Genomic DNA, 25,150 nt, shown 5'->3' on the forward strand with positions numbered 1-25,150 from the left:
AATGTGACAAGAAAAGAAAAATAAGAGGTATAAGAATTAGAAGTACAGAAATAAAATTGCCATTATTTGTAGATGACATAAAACATTTACCTAAAAATATTAACAGAAACAATAGATACTTAGAATCAATAAGAGAGTTCAGCAGGATTGCTAGATACTGGATTGCTAGATACTGGATTGATATAAAAAAAGTAATGGTATTTTTCTACATTGGTAATAACCAACTAGAAAATATATATTTTAAATTAGACAAAAATTATCAGCAATAAAAAATAAAACATTCAGAAATTAGCCAAGAACATATAGAATGTTTGTTATGAATATAAAGGAAAAACTTACAACTCTATTAAAAATAAGGATGATTTGAACAAATGAAAATGCATTATAGGCCTTGAGAAGGGATGACTGTAATATTACAAAGATGTCAGTTCTCCGCAAATTAATTTATAAATTCATCGTAATTTCAATGTAAATTCAAGTTAAAAATTTTGAGGGGGAGACTTGATAAACTTGATAAACTAAACTTGTTAAACTATGATGCCTTTGGAAAAATAAAGGTCACCAATTAGGTGAGTCAACCTCGAAAAAGAAAACTAAGGAAACTTGTTTTACCATCTGTTAATATATTAAGCTATAGTTATAAAAACACAATGTGGTATTTGCAAAAGAATGGAAAAATAGACCTGAGAGTAGAATAGGGAGTTCAGATGTCAAAGAGAGATCCATGTACATATGGGAACTTAATATACAGTGAAGCACTGCAAACCAATACAGAACAGATGGATTATTCAATAAATGATGTTAGGAGAACTGGTTCACTATAGAAAGAAAAATGAAACTGTATCCTCAACTAATACCAGTATAAAATAGACTAAATATAAAGAAATAAATCTAGAAAGTTAATAGCAGAACATATTGAAGAAAACCTTTTGGCTGAAATGCAGAGAAAGACTTCTTAAGAAAGGTTTCAAAAGCTCAAATAATAATAGCTAATATTTAGTACAGGAACCTGGAAGAAAATTGACAAACTATATGAGCAGGCAATTTAGAGGAAAATAACACTCAAAAGACTAATAAACATATGAAGAGATGTTTAAACTCAAACTAGTTATTAAAGACATTCAACTAAAAAATGAGATATCAATTATCTCTATGAGATTATCAAAAATGACAAAGCCGGGCCATGTCAAGGCATTTGGAATGATACATGTCATTACGAAATAGGAGCTTTTGTGCACTGCTGGAGGGGGTGTAGACTAGTACAGCCATGTGGGAGAGCAGTACATATTTAAACTATGTAAACACATCCCCTATGACCCAGCAATTCCTCTTCTGGGCATATATTCCGGAAGGCATTGCCTTAGTGATTCATAAGTGGACATGTACAAAGTATTTACTGCAGCACCATTTGTGGTGGTGGAAGGTTGGAGACAATCTGATGTCCATTTTCAGGAGAATGGAGAGATAAAATAAGATGGGTGCCCACCATGCAGTATTTTGCAACAGTTGGAAGCAAAAGACTATATAGATGTATGATAACACGCACGGGTCTGAAAAACAGTGCTGAGCAAAAACTATGAGAATAGGGAATGAATTATGTAACCCAATACCGTTTACACATATTTAAAATATTTATACTCAAAGTAATTTTACAATAACACATTTTCCAAAAGTACTTACAACAAAAGGACACAAATTTAATGTATCAGAATGCTTGCCTATGGAAGGTGGAAGAGGAGAAGAGGGTAAAAGGAAATAAACAAGTAATTACAAACTGGGACCTTGTTGGAGATTGACATGGGTGCTATGTGATAAACTGTGCAGTGTGATTAATTGAAACCTCTGATCTGACACCTATCCTTCTATTAATTTTGGACATGCATGGAAATGGTTTGTTCAAATGGGATAATTAGTGCCCTACTTCCTTCTCCACAGCCGGGTCCCAAAGAAAGAAGGTAGACTTCTCCTTTTAGGGGTTTGTTTGTCTTAATAAAGCAAGAACTCAAGCTGTTTCTAAACAGTGGAGCAGAGAGAAGCCCCATCACCTCTTCACTTTGGTGAAAAGGATTTGTGGCATATCTGAGGATAGACAGCTGTGGATAGTGATCATGATGCTTTCCTTTCTAACTAGAATGTCTATCTGATAAGTATGTGAGTTTCCATGATCTGCCATCTATTGTTCCAGAGCGTGTGTTTGCCAATCTTCATTAATTTTCACAACCTCAAAAGCTGAATCTTGTGTTAGACTCCAAAGTTTTCTTAAAAAGCCCCCAGAACAGCTCAGCCTGGATGTGGGAGGGCAAGAATTGGAGCAAAGGTAATAGAAGAAAACTTCTTATTACCCATCTCTGGGTACCTCTGCAAATGATTGTCTTCACTTAACCTCAAGGTCAAGACAACCTATTTTATAGTGCTCACTGTCTCTTAGGGCAAGCTTTAACGAGAACTTTGTTTGCTTTTTATAGTATTAAAAGAGACAACGAAACTGCCTCTCAGACAATCATTTCACCAAGTCCTGGCTGCTCTGTGGGGAATATTTGTTTCCTCATTTATATTCATATCTCTAAAAGACAAGTAGACCTTGGATGAAATTTCAGGCGACAGTAAATTATAAATAATGTATCCATGTTTTCTTCTCTACCATACTACTTGTATTTAATTCCCTCCAGAGTCTTGTGCAAACACCAGAGACAAGAGGACGGGAAGCTGTTAACATGGATGGAAAGAATGAAATGGACTTATGTTATGTGGCAGAAACACAACAAGGGAAGACATCTTGATCAAAGGAGGTTTTTGAGGGTTTGTGAGTGCCAGTTCTTTTCTTTTCTTCTCTTTTTTGGTTTTATTATTATTTTTGGACATCTTAACTCTTTTCCAGGCCATCAGGTAGGCATCTTGCTTACAATGAACCTCTTATGGTCGACTCAGGACAAGGTGAAGGTTTATCAGTGGATAGAGGCAACTTTGGGGCCAAACTTTAAGCTCTGTTTTTTCATCAGAGAAGGCATAGATAACACTCAGAATGATGAGCTGAGATCAACCCGTCCTAAGAGTAGGATACTGCTAAGTGGCAAACTCAGGTACTGTCAATGAAGTTGAAAAGGATGCTAATTGATAAAAAGAAATTAGCCTCTAAATCCATTAGTCCTGGCTTGCGATCACCTGGGAGGCTTCTAGTGTTTCTCAGACTTCTTGCTCAGCAAGAGTAGTTCATGCCTGTGGGGTCCTGACTGGCAGCACTCCAGTCTTGCATGTAAGTGAAGATACACTGCTCTTCAATTTTGCTTTTTCTTATTGGCAATGTCCCCATTCCCACCCCACCAAGTTTGGAAGCTGATACCCTTGTATTCCCTTGATACCCTTAATAAAATTTGCCCTTGGGCAGGAGTAGAAAACTTTGGGATAGAGAGGTGGCACAGGCAATGAGAGCTCATTAATATTAACATGCAAATGACTATGTAGCCTAGTGGAATTTATTCAGGGAAATTTGCATTGAGGTGGCTGGCAGAGCCTGAAGTTAGAGGGAATTTGGGCATCATACTCTTGAAGGCTATACCTCTTTGCCTGCGCTATTCCTACAAGGAGTATTAAAAATCGCCTTAGGCTTTGTTTTATCAGAGACCCCTCTCTCTGCTCTGCAGCTGAGATTTGACTGTTCAGTTTAACCACCATCTATTATGTCTGGAATCTGCCAGGCTTTGTGCAAGGTACTTTCACATGCATTATTTCTGCCCAAGAATCTTTCATTCTGAAACCAGTCATTTCAGTGGGTTCCGATAAATCTCCAAGACAAAGCCAGCAGAGTTTGGTATGCATCAGCGACTTACATTTAAATTTGAGCTTTCCAGTAAAACTGCAAAAGCTTCCAAACACAGACATATCTTTGCCATGTAACACAGAAGTAATAATATAAACTACACGGAGCTGCTCAGTCAGTAGCTACACTCACTGCATAGGAAATTGGGCTTTTTTGTTTTCCCCTTTCTGAGTTGGTATTGGTCATGCCCCAAGAGCCTGGTGTCAACTGGAGTCTTGTAAAAACAAATAAACAACCTAAATACATCCTGCTGGTCCCCTGAACTGTCCACCAAACGAAGTCATTATTCTGCCTCCTCTCCCGATTTCCAAGTGTGTTGTTAATCTTCTGCTTATTTGATCCTACTGAGGCCCCAGCTGGATTTGGGATCCCAGATTCAAAAAATTGCACATCCCTTGGCGCAGCTGCATCTAAGAGAGGGCAGTGAGAGGCACAGAAGCCGGTTTACTTTAACAGCCCAGGTGGGTCTGGAGCGAGGCACAGCTGTAAAATGCCACAGAGACTTCAGGCACATTGTCATACTGCTCACAACTGCTAGCTGTGGCATCACCAGGGTGGGAATTAAAAGCCCATACTACACTGAGCAAACATTGAAACCCATGCATTTTGGGGATAAAATGATTAATTTAGACCTAATAAATATGCAAATTGGGAGCTCGGTTTAAGTGTCTGTCATCTGTGTCCTTTTTATAGAAAAGAAATTCTTAATTCAATGGAAAGCTCCAACCCGTGGGTCTTTAAGTGGTAGCGTGGAAAAGAGGACCATGGAGGCCTCTTTAATTAACCTGAGAATGTGCAGGGAAGGGCTTAACAAGAAGAGGGTAACACCTTAGTTCTGAGATCAGACATCTTTGAAAGAGCATGGAGGGGGAGCATAATTGACTCCAGCCCCATAAAAGAGATCAAGTGTCTTCTAAATTCCACTTGGTAAAGATACATCTTCAATTCATGTCTTGTTTGTGTGCCCAAGGTTTATTATTTTTTTTAATTAAAACATTTGTTTTTCTGATTAATATGCTCATTGAAGATACTTTGTGATATATTGAAAGGTGTAAAAAAAAGGAAGAAAAGGATTTGTTCACAATCTCAGCACTCTATAGAACTACTGAGGACATTTTGTCATGTCTGATCAATGTCTTGCTTTGTCATTTAGAACAAGTGCAGTGGGGGAGACACCTGGTGGGGCTGGGGGACTTTCACCTTTCTGGAGATGGAGGAAGAGGCTCTGGGGCATGGACAGGAATCCAGTCATTCTGGTGCTCTGACATGGCAGGCAGAATGTGGCTGAGTATATGGGACATGCTCAGGTTTGCCTCACATGTATGCACAGCCATACCCCCATAATGTGGGGCAGGAAGAGAATTCAAAGTCGGGGCTTGGCAGCCTTACATTATGGACTGTAGAGAGGCACAGTGGGAGGTGGTAGAGAGAAACATTAATAGCACAGACCCCAGAGCTGAAACATCTGGGGGCAAATTCCAGCTCCCCTACTTAAGAGCTATGGGATCTTGGGTGAGTTACTTCACCTCTCTGGGGCCCAATTTCTTCATTTGTAAAAGATAGAGATGGTAATACACACCACGTAGGCTGTTGTGAGGATTACGTTAGATAATACATGTAATGCAGTTAAACAGTACTTGGCAAGTAAAAGTCAGGTATTAGGTTATTTCCTGTTATAGATATTAGGACTTCTTTTTTTTTTTAATCCTTTAGCGGCATTTTTCAAGTATCTTCTGCTGACTTAAGGAGGGAATGCAGCCAGAACAGCTGCATTTAGAAGTAGAAGACCTGGGTTCAAGTTCTGACTCAGCTACTTACTAGCCATGTAAGCCTTTGGCTTCCATGAACCTTGGTTTCATCATCTGTAGAATGGGGATCATAGGCCTTCCTGACCACTTGTTATATAAGAACTGAGTGAGACCATAGGAATGTAAAAGTGCTTTGTGTATGGAGAAGAGCTGCAGGTTTAATGTTGAGGCTTTACTACTGCTGCTTTTACTAAGTGAGTCTCTGATTACAGGTAGCAGAGGAAGGAGGAAAAGAAAGATAAACTTTGCTGGAAAAACACCTGCAGAAAATCTGAACTAGGAGGAACCTGATGTTTTTTATTTTTATTTATTTATTTATTTTTGAGATGGAGTCTCATTTTTTCACCCAGGCTGGAGTACAGTGGCATGATCGTGGCTCACTGCAACCTCTGCCTCCTGGGTTCAAGTGATTCTCTTCCCTCAGCCTCCAAAATAGCTGGGATTACAGGCGCACACCACCATGCCCAACTAATTTTTGTATTTTCAGTAGAGACGGGGTTTTATCATGTTGGCCAGGCTGGTCTCAAACTCCTGACCTCAGGTAATTCGGCTGCCTAGGCTCGAAGTGCTGGGATTACAGGTGTGAGTCACCGCGTCCAGCCAGAACCTGATGTCTTTACTTGGTGCATTTAATTGGTCTGGGTGGACCAGGGTGTTGTGCTGCTGCTTCCTGTGGTTACCTTGTTAGTGAGAGGTTTACTGGTAGGGTAGGGGATTGGAAAGGGGGAAAGAAGGAGGAGGTAATTGAGCTTTTTTGATAAACTGCTCCCAGGGCAAGTCTCAGCAGAGGCTGCTGAGGAGCCAAACATCAGGAAGTGGAGAAGAAAGCATCAAAGTGGCCATGCTCCCTCACCTGTGGTGAAGGCAGTGGAGGTGATGCTGCTCCACGCAGTATCCTGTGCTGCCTGCAGGAGCACCGTGTAGTCTGTGTTCTCCAACAGGCCCTCCAGTCGAATCCAGGTGTCTTCTGCATCCACAATCAGCTCCTGTATGATGAGCCAAAGGAAGGGTGGTGGAAGGGAGCAACTGGCTTGCAATTGGGGACAGTAGGGAAGGGAAGTTCAAATCCTATGGGCAGCTAGGTTAGTACTGCAATGGCCATTATCATCATCTCCATCCCACAATAAGGATTACTGCACCAATAAGCAGAGAGGAGAGCTCCCACGTGAGATTTAGGCCAGCTCCTATCTCAGGAATGCACCCTGGGATAAATTTAGATACCTGCATTATTGAATCTAGAAGTTTTCAGATTGCACTGGACTTGCTTGAGAGCAGAGAAAGAGCTGAGGAAGCGGGATCCAAGTCCTCCTTATTTCTCTTTTTTTTTTTTTGAGATGGAGTCTTGCTCTGTCTCCCAGGCTGGAGTGCAGTGGCCGGATCTCAGCTCACTGCAAGCTCTGCCTCCTGGGTTCACGCCATTCTCCTGCCTTAGCCTCCCGAGTAGCTGGGACTACAGGCGTCCGCCACCTCACCCGGCTAGTTTTTTGTATTTTTTTAGTAGAGACGGGGTTTCACCGTGTTAGCCAGGATGGTCTCTATCTCCTGACCTCGTGATCCACCCGTCTCGGCCTCCCAAAGTGCTGGGATTACAGGCTTGAGCCACCGCGCCCGGCTAAGTCCTCCTTATTTCTATCAAGGAGACTAACTCTGTCAAATGTATTCTGTGTTTTTGGTTTCTGCATATGATTTCCCTTTAAAAAGAGGTGGCTTCACTAACAAAAACTTGAAAATCAGTGTTCTGGATGAACTGTTTCAACTGATGAAATAAAACAAAAATTTGTTTTGTCTTTACTGTAGGCTACACAGATACCACCTTTCTAATGTTTATCAAGAGGCATAAAAGCCATTGAATTTGGTATCCAGCTCATGTTTGCTCCGTCCTGTTGTTGAAAAATTATTCCAATATCGTGTACTTGGGAGTTTCCAATGTGCTTTGTGTCATTGTATTGGAAGCACCAGCACAACCCAGTGAAGTTGCAGGGGTAGAGACCCTCGTTAGCTAGAGAAGAAAGCAAGCCTTGAAGAGGTTTAGTCCTTTGCCTCAGCTTACGGAGAGAGTAATAGTAGAGCTAGGACTATCATCCAAATCTTCTGGCTTGCAGACTAGGGCTGTCTCATCAACAGCAGGCTGGGTATCCTTGATGGGAAGCTGATGAGCTCCCTGTGGGTTCCTTCCTTCCCCCTCCCTCCAACGTCCCATGGTCACTCCACTAGTCAGTTTCCACATGACCTCACTTGGGAGAAATGGTCTTTTCCCTTTCCAGCAAAATCTCACCTTGCGGCTTCCATCGGTGGATTTGTAGGTCAAGACATAATTTTCAATCTCTGCCCTGGGAGGCTGCCAGGAGATCAGGGCACTTTGTCTGGTGACTTCACTGGCTGTCAGATTTGCTGGAGGATCTAGGACTACAAAGAGGAGAAAGTGCCAGGGCATGCCTGCCTCTCCAGCTCCTCCCCCTGCTTGATTTCAGGCATGGGTATCTGTTTGCCCACCTCTTTGGTCTTAGGATTGCTCAGATGCTGACCCCCGCTCTGGCTTGGACAGGAGCGTAAAGGGTGCTCCTGGGTCAGATGATAATCATTCAGTGCCACGATCATTCTTGCAGCTACTTCCCCTTCCCTCACAGGGCCTCTAGGCTTGGGTGTGACATCTTCCACACTGACCCTCTATGCCTGAGATCCTGACCCTGATACATTCTCATGTCTGCTCATTCACTCGTGAACTTGTGTTTCCACATGTTACTTTGTCTACTTTCTCCTATTCATCACTACTCAGCAGCTCTTTCCTAGATATCTAGTCTTTTAATATCCATCAGACTTTTCTGGGGCAGATGCATTCCGAGTACAGACCTCTCTTGACCTGGTTCTTCTGTTGTCACCCAGGGCGAGAGCAGAAAAAGACATGTGTCTGCTGGCCGAAAATTGCAGCTCAGTTTCACTGAATTTGGGCTGTATTCAGCCCAAATAAGAACAGCTCATAGCTGCCCTGTCCAAAGCCTACAGGTGATAATCTAGTCCACCACAAGAAAACTGGTCATTTCCACAAAAGTCCCCAGGGATTCGGGTATGTAGATGACCATGTACTCACGAGTAGAGAAGTTGGTGCTGATGGTGCCACTGGTGAGAGGCCCATTGGTGGCATACATGGTGGCAGTATAGTGGGTGCTAGGAAGCAGGTCAATAAGCCGAAATTCCTCACTGACTCCGTCAACCAGGATGGTCTCTCCAGCAACTGAACTCAGATGAATATGAATAAGGGTTGAATAAGGCTACTCAGTTTAGGAAAGACCTACCAAATCCAAAGGCATTTCACATGGATTTACTACTAGAGAATTTTGGAAAAAAATCTTTCATAGGTTATCTAGCTTAGTATCTTACTCCATGCAAGGATTCCCCTCTCATCTCTTATATTTTAATTGAAAAAAAGTGTTCTTTATGTGCAGGTCAAATTGTCTTCTCTATAACTTCTATTCGGGTCTCTGGAGTTATAAAGGATAAATCTAGTCTTTTGTCTACATGACCCCTTCCTCTCCACCATCCTTCCTAATCAAATTCTCTCTCCACTGGACAGAAAATTCAGCCCCCACTTCCCATCACATTTATGTGACAATTTAAAAATCTTCACAGTTCTGTCTACTTTTCTCTGAACAAGTAACAGTTTATCAGTGTTCCTGCTAAAGTCCAAAACTCAGAGAACTAAGAACAATAATTGAGAGATACTGACCCGTGAAATAAACAGGATCAGTCTGCACGTGTGCCACTTAAATTAATTAGTTAGGTTTTGGGAATGCCTTGTGATATTGTTGTCACATGCCAAGATTATTGCCAATAAAAGACTTTCTTTGTAACCACTCCCCCTACTTCCCAATCCAATTTTGTTAGTTGATTTTTTATACCCATGGGCAGAGCTTTACAGTTATTTCTATTGCATTTTGCCTTGTTGATTGAGTTTTGGGCCACTGTTTCAGTTTAACTTGGATTCTATTGATCACAATTTTGTTTTATACACAAATTTGGTAAGCATGTCTTCTCTGAATTCATTCAAGCTGTTGATAAAACTGTTCATTAGTTCAGGGCCAACTCCTCTGTTGCGCAATTAGAATACTTGGAAATTATTTAGTGTTTAACAGTTTGCTGGGCACATTTTCAGACTAGGTAGGGCTTTGAGATTTCAAGTTTCTTGTGGTCTAAAGGCATACAAACAAGTTAAAATTCAAACTAATGCTTAAGCTTTGGAAGAGCATATATAAGGATATCATCTTTTTAATGTCCCCCTTTGCACATCATGCCATTGATCAATGCTCCAGCCATACCAAATTATGGCAGTTCTTCAGACTTCTCACACTCTCACATCTCTGCAAATGCCCATAGTCTGCTCTTATTTCTTGAAATTCCCTTTCTTCACCTTTTCTTCTTTCACTTTATCTGAGACTTGTCTTCTTTCTTTCCCTCCACAGCTTGACACCAATCATAGTAGCCCATGGACATGGCCCATGGTGTTCTGTGCATGTCTATAGCATACACTGCTCACATCAAGTTGTAACTATTTAATTCTCTGCAACATCATTAGAAGTGAGTTCCACAAAGATGAGAACTCAATTTTTGTTTCTGAATCCTTATAGCCTTGCAGAGTGTATGGCGCATGGGAGGGCATCAAGAGTATTTGTGGAATGAATGGAAGTTCATTGCTATGTTGGAGTTGTGTGTCTGTGAGCAGATATGTCTGACTGCCTTCAGGGAAGCTTTGACAGAAGAGATAGGGTTGAAACCAAGACTTGAGGGATGGGTTTTCTAGGCGGACAAGTGGGGGAGTTTCCTGGTGAAATAAATAGCATGTGCAAATGCGTGGAGGCTTCAGAAAGCATGGTGATCATTTGAAAATGCGAGATCATGTTATGCAAGGAGGGGTGACAGGAATTGAGATGGATTGTGCATGCTCACAGAGGAGTTAGGACATATCCATAGTAATGATATCCCTTCTTCATTGAGGGTCATTCATTCAACGACAGTCCCAGCTAACTCCAAATATGACCTTTCATGTATTTTTCCATGTTAACTAAGGACTGAGTGATAAGTGGGGTTTTCTAATGCCTTGATGAAATACAAATGTACTACCAGATTTGTCAATGAAAACAAAGACATAAAGTAGTTTTGATAAAACTTATTCTCGGTGAACCTGTGCTGATATATGGTAATCACTAATTCCTTTTCCAAGTTGTTTAATTGTCTGTTTTAGTTTTTACCTTCCTAAGATTTGACAATAAGTTTACTTCTTTGCAGCTTATAGAATTGGCTTTCTCTGCCATTTTTGAAAACCAAGACACCTGCCTGCCTTCTGTCCTCTGGTGTCTTTGTTCTCTGGATTCCTGAATATAACCAAAAATAATTCCGTGATCACATGTTTGATGTAGGCAGGGAAAGAACTTCCCTAAGCCTAGAGACTTGAAGGACTCAGTACTATTTTGCTTTGGGCTTCTCTGTTCTGTTCGGCTTCAATTGGTATAAGGTGAACAAGCATGATGCAGAAGACAGTGAAATTCAAGATTTTGTGTTAGTTAAACCTGTTGGGCTGGATGTGAATAGAGAAGATAAAAACAACAGAAGAGTTTAGCTGTCCTGAATCTTTTGTCACCTGTTATCCTGTACTATCTGTTCCAAACTTGGTCCTATATCTTTAGTATTTTTCTTGCTCTGTAAATATTTAGAAAATCTTGCTTTCTTGTTTGTAGCATTTTGGGGGCAAGTCTTAGCTCTGTTCTGAGTTTTGTCCTCCTAGTGCTATTGCTCTGATTTTGTACTTGCCCTTGGTTACATGCCTTTCTTGTACCTTTCAGATTCAGCTTTCTCAGTTCCTAGATTTGATACAGTTTGCAGAGTTGGGGAATATCTTTTTTTTTTTTTGAGATGGAGTCTCGCTATGACTCCAGGCTGGAGTGCAATGGCACGATCTTGGCTCACTGTAACCTCCACTTCCTGGCTTCAAGTGATTCTCTTGCCTCAGCCTCCCAAGTAGCTGGGACTACAGGTGTGCACCACCACTCCTGGCTAATTTTCATATTTTTAGAAGAGATGGGGTTTCACCATGTTGGCCAGGCTGGTCTTGAACTCCTTACCTCAAGTGATCCCTCTGCCTTGGCCTCCCAAAGTGTTGGGATTACAAGTGTGAGCCACAACGCCCAGCCTAGAGTTTGGGGATATCTTGAGGGCTTCATGGTATACCTGAAGTAGGAAAATTTCTAATCTGTCCTTCAGATTGAGAAAATATTTTGTTTATTCACATCATACTGGTCTGTAGCTCCAATTCCCACCATTGCCACCTGCCTGATCTGCAGGCCTGCAGACACCCACCTGCAAAGTGTGTGAGAACAATGACGTAGTTCTCCACCTCACCCACTGGCGCCTTCCACTGCAACAGGGCTTCTGTTGGAGTGATGTTGGTAGCAATCAAATCCACAGGATTGTCCATGGCTGAAACAGAATAGATTATCAGTGATAAGTAAGAGGAGCTGCAGGATAGAAATGCAGGGAATGATCTCAGAAGTTCCACTCATGGTACACGACTGCTGCTGCACCCTACAAAACAAAGAAGTGAGCAGAAACCTCTTCCCTTTCTCCTCTTCTGGTTCCATCAGCCTCTTCCTTTTCTCCCTGCCCCCCTTCTCTCAAGTAACCAGTTCTCCCCTAATTGCCCCCAGCTCTTCCTTTTAATTAATTCATTAACTTCTTATGTGCAGAATACTGTGCCAGGTACTACAGAGGATTTTAAGGTATGGCTGCAATGAATTTTCAACATTTAAATGTAGATGGAGCAACTAAGAACCCACAGAAATTGTTACAATTTTTTAGTTAATGAGATAATCATACTTCCCAGGCTTTTATAAATGTAAAGGTGTGCCTCGCGGAAAGATCTCTGTTGATGAGCTTCAGGAAGTGTGGTGTCAACTCCATAGGGGCAGGAGTATCCCCAGGACAGAGAACACAGAAGGTCCATCCATGGAATGACTACATGGGCTCAGTCAGGTTGCCTCAAAAGTCATATCTGATTATTGGATGATTGCTTCACTGCTCACAGGTCTCACTCAGGACTGAGTCCTGGATATTCTTTTTGTTGCATTAAGAGTCAAAGGGATTCTTCCAGGCTTAGTAAGGAGGTCAAAAGGGCCTGTTAGAGGAACAGAGTGTGCTTGTCATAAGATCATCTTCCTAGTCTAATTTGCCCATGCTCTAAGCCTTTGCTTTATTACTGTGCTTCTCTTCCATCAGGTTAGAATTTATCACAAGTAGATGTTATTACAACAGTTTAGGCATCTGCTCAACCTAAGCGTCATACAATTCACTTCTGAGAACCAAGATCTGCTGTGGATCTTACCCTATTCTCTAATGGAAAGTATTTTTTTCACTTGCCTATGTCCTTTATCCCAAAGAAACAACCTGGAAAATATTTTCATAATGTTAAAATTTGAATTGTATCCCTAATCTACATGTTCAAAGAGTTCTTCAAATGCAGCCCTTAGACTACACTTGGCTTGATCTATCTGAGACATGCATGATACCATGAGACAAACATGACACCCTGAAGGAGTACTCACTTCTAAAAGTTGTAAGATCGTAGACCTCAACGTAAAACCACAACAAACAGCAGCAAAATAAGACATTCTGGGGCAATCTAGTTATTGGAAGTTGCCAAAATAGCTCTGCCTAGACTGGAAGGAGGGCAGTTTGGATGGGCACACCACTGGGGTTGGTGTACCAAATATACCAAATATCTGCTTTAGAGATATTAGCTGCTCATAACCCAAGGAATTTTTTTTTCTTTTGAGAAACAAGGTCTTGCTCTGTCACTTAGGCTGGCATGCAGTGGCATGATCATGGCTCACTGTAGCCTTGGACTCCTGGATTCAAGTGATCCTCCTGCCTCAGCCTCCCTGGTAGCTGAGACTACAGGTGCATGCATCCATGCCCTGCTAAAGAAATGAGTTTTCGACTGAAGTTGCTGCTCTCTTTTATCTTGGGGATAGGAGGCTCTTGAAATACATTTTATTTTTCTCAATGGGAAAAAAGGTTAATTTCTGTAATATGAATTTCTAGGTTCAGGAAGGTGGGATAGAGGCTTCTTTTGGTTTATTGGACCTCACTTCTGGTCAACACTTGTTTATATTTTAATGGTCACAGGTAATTTAATAGATAGGGCAAGACTGAATGGCTGTGTTATCTGTGGTCTTAAGCCTGGAAGGAGACTAGGGAAGATCAGAATATCCTGCGCTGTCTTTAGAGAATAATTTTTGTGTTTGTGAAGGAATATTTCTTGGCCCATTGCCCTAGAGATGCCGTTTCTGAGCTTCTGAGAACATCTATAAAAGCAGTGAGAAATTCCAAAGTATATTTCCCTCATTTGGGAAATACCATTCTCCAGGGAAATTAAGCAACCATAGAAAATCCAGGTGTTCTCCTAATGAGGCAAGCTTGATATTTTCCCATGTGCTGTGGGAATGATGGCTTAACTAGGAGGTTTGGTCTAGGGTTTGGGAATAGAAAACTTTGTCTGTGCCTGCTAGTGAGTTCTGCAGCAGATCTTTGCACGTTCTGCATGGTGTACTTCCTGAGGGACCAGAGACGGAGGAGCAGTGGTGCTACCAAGAGTCCTCCTCAGACCCGTTGTATGGGCTTGTTTTCAAGAGGGAGGCCATGGGATTTGGACTACCCTTCCCCACTTTCCCATATTGCAAGCCAGTCTCTCCCTTGCACCTCCCTTCCTCTGGTCATTATGCAGGAGCTGATGGAGGATGCAGAGGACATCTGGATATGACTAGGGGGCCTGTCAGAGACGTGAGCTGCATGGTACCCCTGCAGGAAGCCCAGGATGCCTGCGGAGCCACATCACCTCCACTGCTTTGGTCCTGGTTGAGGGAGTAATGGCCACTTTGGTGCCTTCTTTCTTCCTGGAGCACAAAGCAAGAGCAAAGGCAGTTTCTTGGTGGTTTCTGGCTATATCTGATGATGAATTTCATGACCCCAATTCCATTACTGGAATAACAACCTTTTTCTTCTCTGAGGTGAAATTTTCTTATCTGAGTCTTTTACAAAATCAGATGAATGATTCAGATATCTGTTTTAGAATTCACTTCCATCACATGTCTGAAAGGGCACTGTTTATGTTGGAAGTTCCATGAAAATTCCTAACCTAAACCAGCAAGACTTATAGAGGGTGACTCTCTAAACGTTTAGTATTAGAGACGAATATTAGGGGAAGAGAAATTGCAAATTGCCCTGCAAGACACAGTGAGTTAGAGGAGCACCCCGAAATGGAGCCTCAGCCTCCAGAACCTTTGTATGAGCCCGAACAACTTCACCCAGATCCTCAGCCAGGGTCCTGACTCGACACAGCAGGGAGACATGCCTACCTGTGTGCACGAGAGTACAGATGCGCTCGCTTTCCTCCCTGCCCCGCACGCTGTTGAGGCTGATTTCATATTCGGTAGCTGGGTACAGTCTGGTGATGGTGAATTCTGTCACAGTGTTGGGCACCACTGAGCTGTCTAATCGTCCCACTGGAGAAGAGAAGAATCTACAGTTAAAATTCAGCAGCCCTCTCATCCAAGCAACCCATGGTACAGTCTATGTCAATAAAGCAGATGGGTGGGTGCGAGACTCAGTACTCAGTGGGGAGGGATGCCACATGGTTCATGGATTGGGAATGTTGGAGTGTGAAGAGGCTTTACATACTGGTCTCATTCGTTCATTTTATGGACTCCTTGGAGCAAAGTAAAATTAGCTACTTATTAAGTGGTTTCCTAACAAGCTGGTCTTCTCTAAGACAATGACATTAGGGCAGTATGGAGGGCACGGATGCAAGGAGCAGTCCCTGCAGTCCAGAGACAGTGTAGTCTAGAAAGCTGTCCTGTGTCCTCACTGGAAGTGAGTGTGCCCTCCACTTCCTTAAAATGCCACATGTACCAGCAAGAACTGGCAGGGTGCAGGTGAGGTCTGGGCCAATTTCCTCTGACTTGTAACTTGGCTGGAGTGGCTAAAATGGGACCACGTCACTGTGGTTCCCTCCAAGGCTCCATCTGGCTTTGCTGGGTCTTTAGCCATCCCTCTGGATCCTAGTCTTGAACTTCATTCTTGTAGGAAAGTTCATGTGACCCTAGTTCTTGGCAGATTCTTTTGGGCCTCTTTGTTTCTCATGACACTGCCTAGATAATGGTGACCAGTTACCTCTGCTAGGGAAGGGCCTGCTTTCTGGGTGAATGTAATCAAGCCTTTCTCAAGAGGCATTGGTGAGTGCAGGGTTTCTTGGCCGCTCACCAGCCCACTCTCATTCTGATGGAGCATGCCACAGAGAAAAGGAAAAACTCAGGCAGGAGTGGATGTTCTGCGGGATATGCTGATTCTCCCATATTCTTCATCCAAATCCTAGCATCTTTGAGAAGTCAAATCACTTTGTTACCTTGGGTGGGTCGATATGATACTCGGTAGTAATCAAAAGATGCAACAGGAGGGCTCCAGGAGACCATCACTGAGTCCTTGGTCACATTGCTAATTGTGATGTCTTTTGGGGGATCAATTCCTACAAGGACCCATGGTTGAGGGAAAAAGACAGAAAGCACAGTGTGAAAAAGAAATTCTCATCCCTGGTTTTATATTGACCAAAAGCCAGTGTTGTCCCAAAGTAGACAGGATCTTTCTGCGTAATAGGGTATCCTTAAAACCATGGTCAGGCTGGTGTTTCAACTGAAACCTTGTAGGTATGACTAAAGCTAGGTCCATGGAGAATACTTTAACAACATGAAGCCAAGCTGGCAAGCTCTGTACCTGTTACCTATCTGCAGGCCAACTAGGAACTTTTTTTAAAAATTCATATGTTTTGTTTTGAATTGGGAGAAACATAGGCATTTTCTCTGGGGTAATTGTTTTTTTTAAAGCTAAACCAAATTTTGCCTGTATCTCTTATTCTTTAGCAGTTACCTTTGGTTTCAGTTTTGAAAAACTGCCTATTGACTGTACAGGGATTTCAGAGCACAAGTCCAGAACAAACCCATTTTCCTAAATTGTATTTCATTTATTTTATGGACTTTTTTTTTTTTTTTTTTTACTGCTAGGGGATCACAGAGTTGATCAGCTGAGTGTTTAATCCACTTGTCCAGTTTGTGAGTTCTTGTTAGTAAGTAGGAAACGACCCAAACATACATGCCTTCACCCACATGCACCTCATGTTTGAAACTGTATTTGGGAATAATGAGCTGGGATTGATCCAATTCATCTCAGAGTGCCTGTGTTTTCTAAGCAACATCCAAATCAACCCCATTCTCTGAATGCCAGGTCACTACCTGGTTGCATGCTAGTCCCATGTGAGACTAAGAAAGCATCATTTGTACCAGTGACCTTTCTGGGCAGTTAAGAGGTGGCGCTCCAGAATAGGAACAGGTGTCTCTTCACTGTAGAGGGATTCCTGTTGCAGACTAGCTATCTCCAGTGCTTTTTTTTCCAAGCTGGTAGTGGGAGGTGTTTTGGACAAATGCATACGAACTTTGACCTCCTCAAGACATTGACTTTGTCCCACCTTCCAAATGGGGGTTTCTCATCTAACGTATCTTCTTCAGCACTGGAGGAAGTAGCTGTTTCAGAACAGCTCGTAGACTTTCTCTAGGCAGTCCCCTACTCCTTGGGTCTTTCTCTTTTAAAATTTCATTGATTTGTCAAAGGCTACTGTGAGAACCCCTTTTATCACCTGCTGCCAGCCTCACCTGTGGTGATGGAGCCCACAATGGGCTCAGAGGTCACTGTGCCATGGACTGCCACAAGGTTCACAATATACTCTGTGGCTGGTTGCAGGCCCATCAGGACAGCATGCCTCTTGGTGGCATCCAGGGAGACCTCTGTCATCTCTTCTTCCTCATCCCTGGGGCTGTAGTTCAGAATAAGTCTGTCTGCTGGGGGAGATGGGTCACTCCAAGTGATGTTCACACTGGAGGAGGTCACATGAGAAAAGTGCAGATGAGAGATGGGACGGAAGCCTGCAAAGCAAAGGAGATGGATGGTCCTGAAACATGTGAGAAGATGGGCCATTGGGCCAGAAGAACTTCCTGGCTAAAGTGATCTGCTGTCCTTGTTAACAAGGGCCACATCCTCACCCACTAACCCAGAGATTCCACCTCTTCACTCTCCAGTCCTGTTCACTCCACTTTTTCCAATTCAAATATGGGAAAATGGATTCTGTTAAAATGAGAAATACTTCTGTGAGTTCATCATAATACTGACCCAGGATTGAAAGCCTGTATCCTGGAAGGAATTTTACATGATCCCATGGATTCTCTGTATTCCCACTGATTTACTGCAGTAGGGAAAGATGGGCAGAATCAACTACTATGTCAAGGCCATAGAAAAACCAGACACAAGTTTTCAGGCAAGTAACACTGTTGCTCACCTCCCCCCTTTACTTCCAACCCTTCCCTCTTGATGCATTTATTAGTTTTGCGTCTATCCTTTTCTACCCACCTCTCTTTTCCCCAAAGGAAATGGAACATTGGAAGGGTGAGTAGCCTGGATGAATTTCTCACACTAAGATCCACCGATCCCTGAACCTGGCTGGGATTTCTGCTGCTCTGGTACCTGTGAAAGCATCCACAGTGGACTCCAAGCTCTGCTGCCGACCCCTCTCAGCAGTGATGGAAATGATGTACTCTGCCCCAGGCTCTAGATCTGTCAATGTGTACGAGGTCCTGTCCTTGGGTACAGTGACTTCTGAGGCGATCCCAGACGATGGGGTAAAGGTAATTCGGTAGTGATCAATGGGTCCACTGGCCTTAGTCCAGATGAGGGAGATGGAGGTCTCTGAGGAGGCTGTCACCATGAGGTCTCGGGGACTGTCAAGTTCTGTGGATTGACATAAATGGCTTATTTTACACATGTTCCCCAGGAGGGCAGTATTTATTGGCCGGCTTTGTGTGTTTGCAAGCTATCAGCAGGCCTGCTGACTATAAGCACTAGCTTGTCATTGCTGACACTTATCTCATATTTTGCTAAGCACCTTCCCTCTGAATGATGGCCAGGGGCTTGGCAAACAGATGAACAAGCTGCAGAAAGGCATGATAAGCTCTGATACCACTGGATTGGATCCACCTCTGGGACAAAGCTGGCTGCTGATTTTCAAGCTCCCCATATTCATTTTCTCCCATCCTTTCTCAATAAGCCAATAAGGACAAAATGGTAGGTATCACCAAGTAGGGATATGCCATCCTGGTAACAGAAGGGCACCACCCTCTAACCCTGAGGCTATTTTGACTTGTTCTAACCATAGCCAGGCAGGCAGCTAGATTTGAGGAACTGGAGACCTTTGTCCATGTGGTTCTCTAGAGAGGTTGAACCTTGGGACAAGGATGGGTCTAAAATCCCTAGCCCGGCCCAGGCTGCTAGTACCACAGCTGCTGAAATGACTTTGAAATTTACCCAGGATTTGGAAGCAAAACTGCTGAATCCAGAGCAGCAAGGGTCTCAACTGGACTTTTCTTCTGCCCTCAGATTTAATGGGTTGTTGCAAGTCTAGACCTTCACCCAAGTGGCCTTTGTGAGGGCACCTGTGGTGCATGCAGGGTGAAGATGCCCCATTCTGCCTGCTGTCGGGGTGGTCTAGATAAAAATATGGCCTGCAATGGCATCAACCTATTTAGGATTTTCCACCTCTGCTCTGTACAGCCCTGAGCAGCTCTTCAGACCATGGGGGGACCGAGCATAGGTCTGTGGGGAAGAGGGTGACTCCATCCTGCATGTCAGAGGTTAGGGAATAGGCATAGGGTAGATGTTGTTTCTAGGCTGACAGTTGTCACCAGAGCCCTGTTCACTGGAAGACATTGCTTTCTGACTAATTTTTGCTGGGACAAGCCTCCATGACTCCTTAGGCTTATAGGCTAACCTGGTCTTCCTCAGCAGTCCTCCTACTCACCAGTCCTGGCATTCATGGTGGCTGGTACGCTTTGTTGTGAGTTCATGATGGCAGATATTCCAACTCCATACTCAGTGCCAGGTACCAGATCTATCAGTGGATGGAGAAACAAACATTATTCTGTGTATGGGGCAGGGCTAGGAAGGCTGAAAGCAGGGAAGAAAATGATCTTGGACTCTTATTCATACCTTGTGTTTAGTCCTCCTTGAATCCTCTCCTAATTTCAACTATTAGGAAATCCCAATTTCACTATTTAGGAATCCAAGTCAATAGGATGATCCAGCCCATGCGGAGCTTCCTTCTTGCAGCCAGGCTCTCTGGGAAGGCAGTGAGGCTGCCTTATCAGTGACCTTCAGAGGTGTGCTCACCTAAGTATACAAGGACTCCTTGTATGCTTAGCATCTCAGGTTGGCTTGAACCAGTGAGGGGATTTCTTGCTTAAATTGTGAATTTTGGGAGTATGTAATCAAGAGAGACAGTGTGGACATAGGCCTGTAGAGCATTTCTTGAATGTTATATACAAGGACCAAGTTACACCTTTTATAGGAGTTGAGGCCATATGGGGAATCCTGGGTCCATTCTAGGGAGCAACGGTGGATGGATTTTTTTTCTAAGCACAGGGCTGTCAAATAGGGGCATGCAGAAGTCCTGTTGCTGTGGGCTCCCCACCAAGTTCAGTAATTCAGGCCTCAGGGTATCTAAGGTTGTGGATCTAATTTTAGAATAACTTCCAGGGGAGTCCAGGAAGACAGAGGAAATGCAAAAACTGTCTCACTAAAGGGTGTAAGCTTCTCTGAGGAAATTCTTTGGGAGGTTTACCACAAAGGATCCCTGAGAGGCTCCTAGAAGATCTGGAATTCTCTGGGTTCTCTCCTTGCCCTCTTTCACATTTATTTTCAGACTAACCAGTTTGACTGGTGTACTAGTTTCCTATTGCTGCTGTAACACATCACCACAATTTAGTGACTTATAACAACAAAAGTGGATTCTTTTACAGTTAGTTCAGGAGGTCTGCAGTCTAAAGTAGTTCAGCAGGGCTGCATTCCTTCTGGAGGCTCTAGGAGAAAATCCATTTCCTCGCCTTTTCTGGCTTCTAGAGGCTGCCTGCATTCTTTAGTTCATGGTCTCTTAATCTATCTTCAAAGCCAGCAGCTTGAAACGATCAAATCTGTTTTCTCTCTCTGACCTCTGCTCCTATCATTGCATCTACTCTGACCCTGACCTCTCTACATCCATCTTATGAAAATCCTTGTGATCACGTTGAACCCACCTGCATAGGACAGGCTAGTCTCTCCTTCTCAAGATCTTTAATTTAATCATACTTGCAAAGTCCTTTCTGCCCTGTAAGGTGGTTATATTCACAGATGCTGGGGATTCTTTGAGGGCTATTTCATCTATTACAACTGGCATCAAACTCATCTTTATCTGTTAGGACTGGGATTGTAGAAAAACCCAACAAAGGAGGGCACGGTGGCTCATGCCTATAATCCCAATACTTTGGGAGACCGAGGCGGGTGGATTACCTTAGGTCAGGAGTTTGAGACCAGCCTGACCAATATGGTGAAATCTGTCTCTACTAAAATTACAAAAATTAGCTGGGTGTGGTGGCATGCGTCTGTAGTCCCAGCTACTTGGGAGGCTGGGGCAGGAGAATCACTTGAACCCAGGAGGCGGAGGTTGCAGTGAGCCAAGATCATGCCACTGCACTCCAGCCTGGGTGACAGAGTGAGATTCTGTATCAAAAAAACAAAAACAAACAAACAAACAAAAACAAAACAATAAAACCCAACAAAATCAAGTGATCACCCTGCCGACCTCTAATGATCAGTCTGAGTCCTTCCGGTAGGCTCTTTGTGGGACTTTGTGTGGGCTCATGGCTGATTGCAATGGTATTCTGTGTTTATATAACATCTGTGTTTTTCAGAATGGATTGTGTTTTAGAGTCTCATCACAACCTTGGGAGGAAGGTGGCATAAGCAGTCTTTTCTCCATCTGCATTAGCTTCCTATGACTACTGTTATAAATTACCACATACAGTGTGGCTTAAAACAGACATGTGTCCTCCCACAGTTCTGAAGTCTAGAAGTCTGAAATCAAAGTGTCCCCAGGACCATGTTTCCTCTGAAGGCTCAAGGAGACTTTGGTTCTGGTGGTTGCCAGCACTCCCTGGCATTCCTTGGCTTGTAGTTGCGTCGCCCCAGTCTCTGCCTCTGTAGACACATGGCCTTCTCCCTGTGTGTCTGTGTCTTCCCCCTTCTTATAACCACACCAGTCACATTGAATTTAGGGGCCACCCTAATCCAGTATGACCTCATCTTAACTCTACTGCATCTGTAAAGACCTTATTTCCAAATAAGGTCACACTCATGGGTTTGGGGTGGACATGCATTTTGAGGGGACTGTTATTCAACAGAGTACATCATCTTTTTATAAAAAGAAACTGTGGCACGGAGTAAGTCTGTGACCAGCTAGAGATGCCCGCTGGCTTCTGGTCTCAGAGTTCAGGGCTTTTAGGAGGAATGGGATGTCCTATTACTTCTTCCATCATACTGGCTTCTCAGGGCAGCTGTGATTTCTCTGGAATCCCTGATTTTGATTGGAAATACTTTGAGCAACATTTCTTTAACAAATGGCTTGGCTTGGCCAAGAGGAATGCTGCCTGGCAGCCAGGGGGTTCTTCATCCCCTTCCTCAGTAGGCTTTTGTGCGGTCCATGCAATAAATGTTGCTTAAGCATGGCAGAGCTTACCAGGCCAGTTTCCCTCCCAGGAATGCAGTCCCGAAGCCATCTGGGTACACATTAGAATCAGCCCTCTTTCTTTTCTTGAACCAGCTCACTTTCTTTCCCAACCCTTGATTCTTTCTTTCTCTAAAGTGGCAACACCAGTGGAGGTAAACTTTGAAGTTTGACAGCCTTTGACATCTGACATATCTATGTTTATATTCAGTCTCTTCCACCTTTTACCTGTGTAATTTTGATTACTTAACATCTTTGAGCCTCAATTTCTGAAGAATGAGAATAATAACAGCATCTATATCAGAGGGTCATCATGAGGATTATATGAGTCCAAGTGTTTAAAGTCCAGTGCCTGGATCTTACTGGTAATAGCTAATATTTTATTACTTTGCACAGAGAACTATTCCTGGATTTTGAGTACTTTTTTTTTTTTTTTTTTTTGTGAGTAGTCTCATCAACTATAAAAAGTAACCCAGGCAATTACAGGCTGTTCCTGGGTACACCTGTTGTTATTGGTTTGCTGGGGCTTAGCCTGTTGGCTCTGTTGGAAAACAGTGATTCAGGGAGTCCAGGTGGCTGTGAGGACCCTGCCCCTGGCTGGGCCAAGTACCTATCTCTAGATTGAGTGGGTGATTGCAGTACCTCCAGATCCATTTGAAGCACAGATTTATCTCTATCAATATGTTCAGTGAGTCCCAGGTACATCCTTGGTTGCAGAAATGAGATTACCTTTGGGACATAAACTATTTTTATCAGGCAACTGATTGAGACCTTCAATTGCCTATAATGAAGTAGAAATTCTCCAACATAGATGAAGGGTGACAGATCGAGGGAATAAGACAGAAATTATACGCTGCCAAACAGATCTAACATGTAACGTTTTCATCCCAGTTTCTTATTTATGAAGCTTAAATGAAATGTTCAATAATTTACAATGGAATCATCTTCTCCTAGAAAACTGCAGAGCAGAATTTAAAGCATTCTCTTCCCAGGTTTTCTGTCTAGAGGATGGAAAAGTGGGACTCGCTTATAGGTTTGCGTCTGCTGCTTTCCTTTGATTTTCAGCAGCTTTCTTCTATGCTACAAGTGAATTGTTGCTCTTTGCCAGCAGGTAAAATATAGTTCTGCTGAAAAAAAAAGCCACAAGTATCCAAGGCATAGGCAGTGCACCTATATATCAGCACTCTGAGTACTCCTAGGGATTTCTCACTTTTTAAAGACCCATTGCTTTCTATCAATGCCCTCTTTATCTCTACATCCAACTCCTGCAAGTGGTAACATATAAATGGCCCTGTTCCCTTTCTTAACAATAGCATGGAAAATTCATCCCATAGGAAATCGCTACTCTCCATTCCTTACAGAACTTTCTTTGTTCAGGTTGGAGGTTGATGCTTTCCTCAACTCTTTCACCTCACACCCATTCTTCTTGGAACCTCTAAAGCACAGTCATCCACTCAGCAAATATTATTAAGGGCCTCCTTTGTGTCAGGCACAAGGTGGTGTGAGCTAAACAAGACATTAGCCTTGCCCTTTTGGGGATGAAAAGGAATCTGTGCTAAAAAAGTAAATTAATTATTTAGTGAGCACCCATAATATGCCAAGCATTAAGCTACATGGAAAAGAATAATGACAAAGGGGAGGGAAGAAAAAGAGAAGTAAAAAATTTTTGAGTGTCTGATGGTAAAGAGTTATGCAATTATAACTGAGCTTCTTAAATATTCACATGTTATTTAATTTCCCTGCAGTGCTACTGATAGGGTATTGTAGATAAGCAAACAGGAGCTCCAAGAAATCTATTCCTTGGCCAAGGTCACACAACTATTACATGATAAAACTAGGTTTGGGAGACTGAGATGGGCGGATCACGAGGTCAGGAGATCAAGACCATCCTGGATAACACGGTGAAAACCCATCTCTACTAAAAATACAAAAAAATTAGCTGGGCATGGTGGCGGGCAGCTGTAGTCCCAGCTACTGGGGAGGCTGAGGCAGGAGAATGGCGTGAAACTGGGAGGCGAAGCTGGCAGTGAGCCGAGATCATGCCACTGCACTCCAGCCTGGGCAACAGAGCGAGACTCCATCTCAAAAACAAAACAAAACAAAAAAGCAAAACAAAACAAAACAAAACTAGGGTTGGAACCCAAGTCCCTTGTTTTTTCTGACACATCATAGCATGGTTCACATCCCTGAGTCTTACAGGCCAGGAGGAGGGAGCAGATTAAGCAAATTGGAAATCGAGAGTGATGTGGTATTTGTTATAGTTTGGATGCTTGTCCCTTCCAAATCTCAGGTTGAATTGGCATCCCCATTGTTGGCTGTGGGGCACAGTGGGAGGTGCTTGGATCATGGGGGTAGAGCCCTCATGAATGGCTTGGAGCTGTGCTCGAGATAGTGAGTGAGTTCTCATGAGATCTGGTTGTTTAAAAGTGTGTGGCACCTCCCCCTAGCCCTTGCCGCCTCTCTCATTGTGTGATGCGGGGGCTCGCCCTCTGGCTTTCCCCGTGATTGTAAGCTTTCTGAGGCCCTCACCAGAAGCAGATGCTGGCGTCACGTTTCCTGTACACCCTGCAGAACTGTAAGCCAGTCAAACCTCCTTTTTTTTTATAAATTACCCACCCTCAGGTATTCCTTTATAGTGATGCAAATAGACTAATGCAGGACCAAAGCAGGGGCTGCCAACTAAGAGGAAAAGATCAGCAGGGGACTAAGAGGACACGATCAGCAGGGAGAAGATCAGCATGGGCCGTAATAGGCAGATAAGTCTTTCCAGAGAAGGTATTTGAGTCAGAACTTAAAGCTGGCTAAGATAAGGAAAGATAGAGGGAAGGAAATATGGAATTCTCTAGTGGT

General features: G+C 43.1%; 1 protein-coding gene across 2 annotated transcripts in view; it reads right to left on the reverse strand.

The window, feature by feature from the left end:
• The window catches only part of TNR (tenascin R), a 413,725-nt gene that overhangs the window by 23,701 nt on the left and 364,874 nt on the right, over positions 1–25,150 (reverse strand). For both annotated transcript variants that reach the window (XM_023207213.2, XM_031935622.1), the window contains 9 exons: positions 19,565–19,654; positions 18,235–18,498; positions 17,370–17,639; positions 16,073–16,192; positions 15,027–15,173; positions 11,974–12,093; positions 8,714–8,857; positions 7,901–8,031; positions 6,479–6,611 (listed from right to left, as the gene is read on the reverse strand). In XM_023207213.2, the coding sequence (XP_023062981.1) occupies positions 6,479–6,611; positions 7,901–8,031; positions 8,714–8,857; positions 11,974–12,093; positions 15,027–15,173; positions 16,073–16,192; positions 17,370–17,639; positions 18,235–18,498; positions 19,565–19,654 (1,419 nt within the window). The remainder of the gene's footprint in view (positions 1–6,478; positions 6,612–7,900; positions 8,032–8,713; positions 8,858–11,973; positions 12,094–15,026; positions 15,174–16,072; positions 16,193–17,369; positions 17,640–18,234; positions 18,499–19,564; positions 19,655–25,150) is intronic.

Source organism: Piliocolobus tephrosceles, chromosome 1, assembly GCF_002776525.5.
Source record: "Piliocolobus tephrosceles isolate RC106 chromosome 1, ASM277652v3, whole genome shotgun sequence".
NCBI lineage: Eukaryota > Metazoa > Chordata > Mammalia > Primates > Cercopithecidae > Piliocolobus > Piliocolobus tephrosceles.